Source organism: Lactuca sativa, chromosome 4, assembly GCF_002870075.4.
Source record: "Lactuca sativa cultivar Salinas chromosome 4, Lsat_Salinas_v11, whole genome shotgun sequence".
In the NCBI taxonomy this organism is placed as follows: domain Eukaryota; kingdom Viridiplantae; phylum Streptophyta; class Magnoliopsida; order Asterales; family Asteraceae; genus Lactuca; species Lactuca sativa.
This window is the reverse complement of record NC_056626.2, coordinates 183569010-183579876: the sequence shown is the minus strand read 5'-3', so window position 1 is coordinate 183579876 and position 10867 is coordinate 183569010. Positions and strand designations below refer to the sequence as shown.

Sequence of the window (10867 nt, the reverse complement as noted above, 5' to 3'; positions counted from 1 at the left end):
AATCTCAAGGAAAGGCACAAATTACTCAAGAATGCTCACAATTGATTAGGGTTTCGGGGACAGAGCTTGAAGGTGATGGAGGCTGGGGTGGAAGCCTCATAAGATGTTTAAATTGGTTGCAAACCCTCCAAATTAGGGTTTCACTCAGACAACTCCTACTCGCCGAGTCAGTCCTCCTACTCGTCAAGTAGGTCAATTAGTCCCCCGCCCCAGAGTCGATCCTACTCGACGAGTTGGGCCTCCAACTCACCGAGTCCAATGGTAAAATGAAGTTTGGCTTGAATTTACATGCGTACCCGAGACCGGGTGTTACAAGTTTCCTTTTCCTTCTAAAATTTCCAAAACACCATGAATGAGCTCACAACTTCAATAGAGGCTAGGGTTACGGTATCTGAGGTTTCTAGGAAGATGGATGTTGAAGCCCTAGCCTTATCGTTCCTTATATAGGGTCCAAGACCGAAAAATTAGGGTTTTCACTTAAAACACCTGCCATGTCGTGGTGCCCCAAGACCACGTCGTGGCGGGTCATTTAAATCCTGTGGTCCAAACGAATACTTCAAGTCCTGGTGATGCTTCACCACGTCGTGGCCACCCTTTTAAAGTATATACAAGAAAGATGATGCATACCTAGACCCGATGTTAAAAAGATATGAGTATATTTGGACTCATAGAAAGTGGATAAGATGAACAAAAGTTCTAGAATTTAAAGTTAGAAACACTGTTTGGAAAACTTGGGCTCCGGGAGTAAGATGTAAAAAAATCACCAACTTGACGCTTAGCCCAAGTATCATATTTGGTTATTTATTAAAATTGCCCAAACAACTAAAATTATGTGCTAAAGTCCTCCACATAGACAACTTGGCTCCAAATTGCCTATACAACTTAGGCAATCGAAACAACTTGGGCTATCAGTTAGCTTAGTTGTCAACAACTTTGGTTGATTGGAAACTTGAGTTGTCTCGAGCGGAGCAAATCTTTTTTGTTTCTTAAATATAACATGAATCTAAGCATGTTTTTCCACTATATTCCAGGTCCATAATTCTATTGGGATCTTGGGGCATTACCCCAAAACCTACCGGGGTGTTGCCCTTTGAATTTAGCCTTTCGTTGCGTTCAGTGTAAAACTCGCACTTTATATAATGTGCACTTCGGACTTTCTCATGTGTATTAGATTATAGGTTAGCGTCATTTTAATCCTAGTTACACTAAAACCGGATAGATATGAATTAGATCCAACATGAAGTTAGCATTTATGACTTAATGACGAAAATCCATTCATATGATTTTCTTGCCCATTTAGACCATTGAAAAACATGAATAGGATTTTGACAAATCTAAAATACATTAAAACGTATATTTTCAGATGAAAACAACATAAACAACAAGGATGTGTCCATTTCTTCTAATTAAACATCAAGTATTTTACACATTGTAGAAACGATTCATAATCATGCTAGCTTGCATGTACTAGATATAGTCTTTGCTTTCCCTTAATTCCACAAATGCCCGAAAAGAAAAGAAAAGAAAGAGAAACTAAAATACCAATGCGTCATCCACATATTAAGCAAGTAACATTATCAACACAAATTTGTTTTCTTTTTCTTTCCTTGCCGGGCATTTCAGATTTTGGAAAGAACACAAGAGCATGCATCGATCAACCAGATGAAAACTGCTGGTGTAGTTGTAGTTAATTTGATGAGCGATGGACTTCAAAAAACACCAAGCAATTAAAGTCCACCACCAAATGCTGGAGTCCAGAATTCGGCACCATTGCTTGTCATATTGGTGGTGTCAATATGATCTATGTAAGTGGTTGGGACCAAGCATAAACCTCTACTCCCCAAGTCCTTTAGTGGTGCCTTTCCGTCCTACATAAAAGTATTTTAAAGTTTCTTTTCCTTAAAAGAGAATTAAAACGCACAACTAAATTTAATGTAATGATCAGCAATCAAGAACTTAGTTGGAAGTCAAATTAATTAATCACTAATTAACTCCCTTTTGATGCAATCCCGAGGTAATTAAGTAAACCATTCGATTGATTAATAATTTCATGGAACTAAAGTCGAGAATCATGTCTCCCACTTTATGTAAAATGATATTTTAAGAGCGCATATAAGTGATGGATCCAATAATGTATTTAAACCTGATCTGGCTACTTTCTTCTACTTTTAATAAGCACATTTAATAACATTTAATTCGTTAATATTTGATTTATTAATGTAGGTTGAGGTGTAAGATCCTGCATTGGGAAATGGGTATTAAAGAGAAAATGGATATATGGGCAACTTACAGCAGAATGTTGGTGTCTCGTGCCTCCTGAGACATTATTGGCCAAGTTCATGTACGGGGAGCTAAGTGCCTGCATGTTAATTTGCAGTTGAGGAATGTTCAAAAAGCAACAACTTTTAAATGCACGCTCGTCTCTAGTATGGTGTCTGTAAAACTTGGAAAAGAAATAAAGAAAAAATGTCACCTCAATTTGACCCTCAAGGAATCTGATATGAGCTGTGGCTTCAAACAATACAGAAGCTGTGTCAGTCTGCAAAAAGTCCCACACAAATATATATATCCTTTTCAGATCCTTTGAATATTTGAAACTCAAATAATTATATGATTACGAGCGAATTATTCAAACAAATTGTATGATTACATCTCATGATTCCCAGCTTAATCGCCACTTACTTTTATGATTTTATGTTATCTAAATAAGATGTCCAAAAAGCATGTGTTTACACACGCATATATTTTTAGGACTTTGAGTGGGTAGATATATAATATATTTGGGGTATTAAGTTTAATTTAAGGAGAAATGTCCTGAATATATAGATTAAGAATAGATAACATTTGATCAGAGTTATTTATGGATGCAAACTCTAGGAAGTTTAATTTGTGTATCAATATCAAAGTAGATGGATTTATGTAGTTAATTATATTCACATGGAAGAGTTTGCATACCTTTCCGAAAGGTGAAACAAGTTGGTGCAAAGCCGATATTCTATCTCCCAATTTCTCCTTTCTCACCTATTATATATATCCATATTGTCAAAGTTAGTAGAAATTGTCAGTTATTCACATAAAACATAAAAAATCAGTAAGGGTATAAAAGCTAGATATAAACATAGTATTGCGCTCATTTTTTTTTTAATGGAAAATTCCTACTTTAATGGACCACACCTCAGGTTGTAGGTGAAGTATATACACACATACAAAATTATCTCCATTGAAGAATGCCAATTATTTTTCTACGCAAAAATTGTCAAAAGCAACGCAAAATAATCATATAGATGAATGTCATAACATATCGCGTAGATTTTTGGCATTCTGGTGGTGCAAAAAAAAAATGTACCATACTGAATTGTTGATATATGTAGTATGAACGTCAAAAATATATGCTTAGGAATTAGGAAATATATATATAGAGAGAGAGAGGTTTCCACCTTTAGAGGGGTTTGGGTTGACGAGTGTTGTGCTCTAGTCCTTTTAGAAGCTCCACTTGTAAATGTGTCGTTACACTGCTTTCATAACAAAAGTACAGCTATCAAAGAACTAGCTTTGCTATATTTATAGTCACCCCAAATCAAGAAAAGGAAAACCAATTGGAGGAAAGAGTTTCGTTGATTAGATGTTCTGTACGTATACTTACCATTGTAGAAGGTTGGGTTGAAGACGATTGAAACCTGGGCTTTTTAGACGCCCCACTGGTAGATGTATCGTCATACTTTGATATCGAAACAAGAACCCATGGACACCAAGCCAGAATAAAGAAATTAAAACCCCAACGTTAAGAGTAATTAAAAAAAGCACACTATGATTAATGGATATCGTGCAGTATCTAATCTTTTACATATGTATACGTACCTGAGATGAATATTGATTAGCATTGTGATTTCGGCGATCGATTTTACTTGAGAAATCAACCATAGTGGTGGTGCTTAAACTCATGGTAGAAGATGAACCAACAGATGGAACTGGATTAATTTGAGGTGACCAAGAAGAGCTACAAGTTTGTAGATCTTCTTCGTTATTGTTCTCATGATGATCAGGGTTATTATCATAAAAAAGTTGTCTTCTTTGATGATCTAAAAATCCGTGCTTTACTTCACCACCATGTCCATCTCCCAAGTTGTGTTCTTGATCGTTTGCTAATCCAGTCCTGGATGCATACAATAAAAATTACATGAACCCACTTTTGAAGATTAATTTGCTCATCGGATACAGTGAGCCCAATGATATTTTATAAGTTCAATATCGGTAGAGAGCATCGGAGTGATGGAGAAAAAGCAAAATAACATGGAAAGCATGCATGATTGAAATAATGGAAAGTAGAAAGAAGCGTTAATTACAGAAGTAATTGGCTCCATGAGACTGGGAAATCTTGGTTATCATGGTGATGATGATGATCACCCAAAGTATTAGAGTTTGCAGCAGGAAGTAGTAAAGAAGAACCAAAAAGATACGGAGGATTCATGACGGAAGATGGCGGTGCTACTGGAACCGGCAACGGTGGTGTTGATAAGAAAGTAGGGTAAACCTGCTGTGACGGTGGTGGTTGCAGTCTCCCGTTCAAGCTCCACCAATAATTAGGGTTTTCTCCCATCATCTCCAAACAATAATTCTCTTAGCTCTCCGATACTAGAAGTGAATAACGATAACAGATTCAACTCATGCCTTGTCTGAAAAAAACAAAAAAACAAAACATCTTTAAGGGTCTCTTTTGCTTTAAAGAAAAAACTTTTGTCATAAAATCTTTAATAATTTCTTTGTTTAAGCATCGAAACAAGCCCTTGATAGAAGCTCTCAGGGTTTGTGTGTTTTGCTTTCTAGTCATCATACATATCAGATTAGATGAGATTAAATTGATCACTAACCCTATACCCCACCCCCCAAAGGTCTCCATCAATAAAGTCATTTTTCAAGTTGTGGGGTTGAGAAGTTCGCTACCATTTCTTCATCTTTTCTTTAGTTTAATGATATATTTGTTTTTTGTATTAAAATATTTTACTGTTCTTTAGCTTTTAGCTGTATTACAAAAAAGGTGGGGCACAAAAAAAGGTGGAGGGCAATGGTTTTAGGCACAAAACAAATTGCATTTTGGAGCTTCCTTGATTTGGGGGTGTTTTAAACTAGCTAGGAAGTGTTTTGAGTCCTACTATTAGGGTTAGGGTTAGCCTCGCAATATTGGAGCACAAGTCGAATGCTAATTGTTTCCATAGTAACTCATGTATCCAAACGTCTATTTCAATTTTTAAAGATCAAGTTACACACAAAAAGTATATATCCTCGAAATTATTTTAAAATCAATAAATTAAAACTAAGAAAAATTAAATTTCCTCATATCTCTTCTTCTTACTTGTTTTCCTATCAATGTGAAATGGTAATAAATGTAAAATTTTGATAAAATTATTTATATTTTAAGATATTTGTGATTATTTCATATAGGTAGAAGGATAAATTAATATAAATAAAATTAGAAGCATATATTTTGTTGCCAATATATATATATATATATATATATATATATATATATATATATATATATATATATATATATATATATATATATATATATATATATATATGAGACTTTGAAATTAAATAATTTTTTTTTGCGTGAAAACCTTAAAATATAAGAAATACCAAAGCATATTCCTATTTCTTGCACTTGAGACAAAAACACAATTAAGAACATAATTACCAAATCAACATGCTTTTATTGGTGTCAAAGTGTATTGCTATTTTTAAACTAGGGACCAAACACCAAAGTACATTTTTATCACTTTTAAACATTTCAAATGCTATCTACACAATGTTATTTAATTTATCATAAAATTTATTCGCCTCTATTTGCAACAATGACTCTTTAAATATATTTATTCTTCGAATGAGGTTTTATTATTGTAAGTGTAACCGTAGTAGTAATTATAGCATCGGAGATCCTCAATCATTTCGTAATTTATTTTGTCGACGACATTTAAATAGCCTTTACATTTGAGATGTATCAAAACTTCGTTGCCTACCCTTAGTATGTATTTTTAGGAACTTACCCTCAATCGCTTCCCTTTTATTCGTGTTACCCCTTCTTATTTCGGAATATATCTTTTCTAGATATAATAGCTAACCCGGAAGTAAACAAATTGTTCCTAATCTCTTCTTTATTAGGCGACGAATTTACACTTAGTGCTAATTTAGAATGCAACTTAAGGATCAATGCGAATTTAATGCTCAGTGCAGTTGGTGCTTCATCAAAACTTATACCGCTCTCTTAATTCAGATAATATCTAACTAGATGATCTTGTTCGACTAGGTCGTCGTGGTTGGATCATGATTCTGTAAACCAAATTTTCCATAATCTAGAAAAAAGAATTCGAATTAAGGAAACACTAATTTGACTATAGCTAGAGAATTGGGTTCTTCCTTTGAGGAAATAAACCCATAATAATCAAAGAACACTTCAAGTCACCAACTCTCCAGTTGTACAATTGTATTCGGTTGAGTTCTAATAGAATACGTCACGAGTTGAATTTCGAGACAAAATTGTATCAATCGGGGAAGACTGTGACAACCGTCAAAATTCGAGTCGGTTGTAGATTTGACTAAACTTAGTTGCACATATAAGCACGACACATACTAAACTTAGTAACTAGAAGCTAAGTTATAACCTACTAGAAACTTGGAAACAAGTAGGATCGAAGGATAATGTACTTAGATTTCACATTGGTATGTGATATCTACAACTACTTAACTGTAGAGACTATCCATATTCGGGTCACTCTTTGACTCGAACACCTTTTCATGAATCGTATACATACATCATGCACTTGACTTAAAAGTAGAAATTATGTCAAAGTCTCATAGAAACTTAAGTCAAAGTTTAAGACTAGGACTAGTATACTCGATTCCTCTATTTCGCTTGAATCTCGAAACCACTACATAGAATGCTAATAAATCGATAAAAATAAATTACAACAATTATTTTTAACTAGAAAAGAGTTATGAAACTCTAACATAAATTGAAATCTCAAATAATTCAATTTATTTTGCTATCCAAATATTTATTAATTCTCAAGACCTTAAAAACCCTAAAATTTAAATTTATAAACTCTAAAACCTAAAAATCCATAAAATTTGGTATGAATTTTAAAATATCAATTTAAAATAACTCAAATTCGTAAAATATAACAAAGGATAAATAAAATTGAAGTCATTGGTATTTTACCTGATTTCTAAGCCAAAAATCAAGGTTTTGTGAATGAAAATTAGGATAAGGTGTATATTTTATAAAAACTTGATATTTTTATAAAATAAAGTTATTTTTTATAAAATTAAAGAGAAGGAGACCCTCTCTCCATTCAAAAGTCGGTTTCCTCTCTCTCTCTCTCTCTCTCCCTCCTCTCTCTCTCTCTCTCCTCTTCCCAACATACTCAATCAATTCCCCTCCACACTCCATTTCTCCATACTTCACTTTCTCTCTTACAACCCCTCACTTTATTTACTCTCTATTCTCTCTGCCCCTCTCCATCAACCACGAAATTCTCCAGAAAATGGGTTATAGAACACACCTTGAACTGTAAATCTTAATCATCTTGAGGTGTTCTTGAAGGTAAAATCGATTTCTACTTCACTATTCCTTCAATTTTTACTTGTTTTTTCATGAATTTTTTCCATCTTCTACTCCATTCTATTTTAAAATCATGAACACTTGCACCTACTCACGGTTTTGATGATGATGGTGGTAGGATTTCATCCAAAAACAACATGCATGTCATAGATGGTGAAGTCCCATGACCTAAACCTAAGTCAAAATCAAGGAACTGCACTTTTCTACATGTTTTGGTGGAAAAACACCACATGCATCCAAAGTTTTCTTTCTAAAACGAATTTTGAACATTTCAAACTCATGAATGGTCTTCAAACCAACATACATGTGATGATCTTCAAGCTTAGATGCTAGATGATCAAAGTTTGTTGCTAAAAACTTTCAAATATGTTCATAAACGATTTATTCTCAAATATATACCTAAATCTCTTTTATGATCAAATCTGATTTTTGAAAGAATCACACTAATAAAATAAGATGATCTGTAAATTTTCAGAAAATAATTCATTTTTCTCGAATTATTGTAATTATTGCAATAAAATAGGGCAATAAATCATATAAAATACTTTATGAGGTCTATGAAACCTAGATAAATTCGTGGATAACCCTATGGTAAACAATGACCTCTCAGTTCCATCGATTTTTGTTACAATTTATTGTGGTTTTGAATTTTCTTTTTGTCTAGCACCAATAAATAATAAATCCACTTTTGAAAATGTGAAAAGGGTATCTAATAATTTTCGCAGCTCATCCCCTATGTCTAAGACATAGAAAAATATTTTTAGAATTTTTCATAATGCATTCCTATTTTTTCCTGATTTTTGTATTTATAATGGATTGAAAACATAAAAAATAGTTCTACTCATCCAAAATTCATGAAAATTTACCAGAATACCTTATAATTATTAGAACTCTAAATAAAAATTTGGATAATTTTTCTGTTCAGTATGCTATTCTTCTTCTACTTTCTAAGATTAAATACACTTAAATCCATAAAATCATATTCTAGTAGATAAAACCCACATTTTCTTATTTTTTCCAGATTATATACACTGTAAATGAAGTTTACAAAATTTTTGGTAATTTACTTTAACTGTTGAATAATTATTCTCCAATTAATGATTATTTAAGAGGATAAAAAAAGAAAAATAGCAAGACTAATTGAAAAATATCTTTTCATTTGTCAAAGCTTCTATATATATAATAACAATGTTACAAAAAGTTTGGGAAATTTTGGAAACAATTTTCTATTTATTTTAATTTTTATTAGAATAAGTGGATAAAAATTATAAAATTTGGTTAAATAGATTAGAAATCTATTTTTATATATTTTCACAGCTTAAGAATACTTAATATCAGTAACACAAAAAGTTTGGGCAATTTTGGAAACTGTTTTCTATTTATTTTAATTTTTTTATTAGAAAAAATGCACTAAAATCATAAAATTGGGTTAAACAATTTAGAAATCAATTTTTATATTTTTCCCAGATTACGTATGTCTAATGGCAGTATTTTTAAAAGTTTCGCAATTTTGATTTTCTGGATTCTATTTTTCACAAATTTATATTGTTATGAAGGCATAAAAATTTGGAAAAATAGTTAATCACATTAAAAATTCAAGGGAAAATTTCTTGAAGACCTGTAATGTGTTAAGAATGAAAAAGAAAAGTTTAAGAGTTTCTGGAAACTGTTTGATAATATTTTGGATTTTTAGGAACTTAAAACACCTTTAAATGTATTGAAATACTCTCCATTAATATTATAAAAATCTGGAAAATAATATCCAAAATTATCTTAATCACATGAGTTATAAAATTTCACCATTTCAGAAAATGTTTGTAACTTATCAATATTAAATTTTGACACATTAGTTGCATAATTATATTGTAGTGACAAGTATACTAGTATTAGCTTTATATTAGAGATTCATTAGTGTGTAACATCATGTAGGAATCGATAGTGGTACAAGTGGAACGTAGTTCAAGGCATCATTTGCATCATCTTAAAGCATTGTGAGTATTCATGACTCCCCTTATTTTCGGTTTTTAAATGTTTTGGGGTAGAAAAACATGTCCTAAACTATTTATGTTCGTTGTATTTATTTTGACTCGTGTGAAACTTGGTTGCTATATTTCATATGTTTGTGTATGTCGCTTTAATTCATGAGGACTGTATTGCGGTTAAGTCCCTGGAATCTCTCGACATAACTCATTAACTCTTTTGAGCCTATGGTTATTATGGATAGCGCTATCAGGAGGTAGACAACTCCTCATTCGCACGATTTGCTTGAGTGCATTTTAGGATTTTATTCATTATGTTTGCGATACATATAGTAGTCAATAGGGCACGGTTCAGTCATTAGGCTTGGGTTGTGAACTCATGAATGAAATCTTTATGCACATACGAAACTTGTATTCTCATGTTAGAAACGACCCTTGTATGCTTATTTTAGCAATGAAACTTGTATTCTTATTTTAGCAACAAAACTTTTATGCTTATTATAGCAACGAACTTTGTTTCTCATTATAGCAACGCACTTTTATTACTGAAAACTTTTATACTTGTTTTAGCAATGAAATCGTTTGCTCCTTGTAACAATGAATATTATTTCGATTCTTGAAAAGTCATTTTAGCAATATACTTTTATTTATGGAAACTTTTATCAAAATGTTTATTTCGATTCTTGAAACCAATATTATTTTTAATTGGTGAGTACTCAACAACTATTTTTATAGTTGACGCTCGTTTTACATACTTTTTCAAGAATTATCTAGTAAGAGGCATATAGAGACACAACACTTGTAGGAGCATTTACATGTGTTGACTTTTATATACATTGTAATTTCTTTTAAAAAGTTGTTCAAACTCATTGTAAATTTGTAATGATTTTTAATACTATGGTTGGTGTTGTCTTTAAACTTGTACTATGAGACTCTTTGTATTGCCACGCCCCGTGTTTCCGCTTTAGCGGGGTGTGACAGAAATGGTATCAGAGAAGGTTATAGAGAATACCGATTTTCCTTTGGAGAACCACAACTATAGCCAAAAAAAATTCAAAGCATTTTTAAAATATAGAACATATTACTGGTATAACTAATTTGAGTACGCATTATTGGACTTTAATTAACTATAGCCTAGCCAACTATGCTTAATGAAGGAAAATTAATGCGAGGCTGGAAACAGTTACCGTAGAATTATGTTCAAAACAATTTTCAACATAAACTTTTGAAAAACAAAATTTTTCGGTATGCGTACGGGCATTGCATATTA

General features: G+C 32.2%; 1 protein-coding gene across 2 annotated transcripts; it reads right to left on the bottom strand.

Annotated features, from left to right (window-relative positions):
• Nucleotides 1–1340: 1340 nt before the first annotated feature.
• LOC111900811 (transcription factor bHLH68) lies at nucleotides 1341–4833 on the bottom strand. 2 transcript variants are annotated; one of them, XM_023896695.3, is made up of 8 exons: nucleotides 4344–4833; nucleotides 3859–4153; nucleotides 3644–3718; nucleotides 3438–3515; nucleotides 2956–3021; nucleotides 2474–2539; nucleotides 2291–2359; nucleotides 1341–1868 (listed from the first exon to the last, which is right to left on the bottom strand). In XM_023896695.3, the coding sequence occupies exons 1-8, from the start codon at nucleotides 4598–4600 to the stop codon at nucleotides 1728–1730; spliced, it is 1047 nt and encodes a 348-aa protein (XP_023752463.1). In that variant the 5' UTR covers nucleotides 4601–4833; the 3' UTR covers nucleotides 1341–1727. The 2 variants fall into 2 exon arrangements, with proteins under 2 accessions (XP_023752463.1, XP_023752464.1); XM_023896696.3 differs by having other exon boundaries at nucleotides 3438–3512; nucleotides 4344–4832.
• Between the last annotated feature and the right edge of the window lie 6034 nt (nucleotides 4834–10867).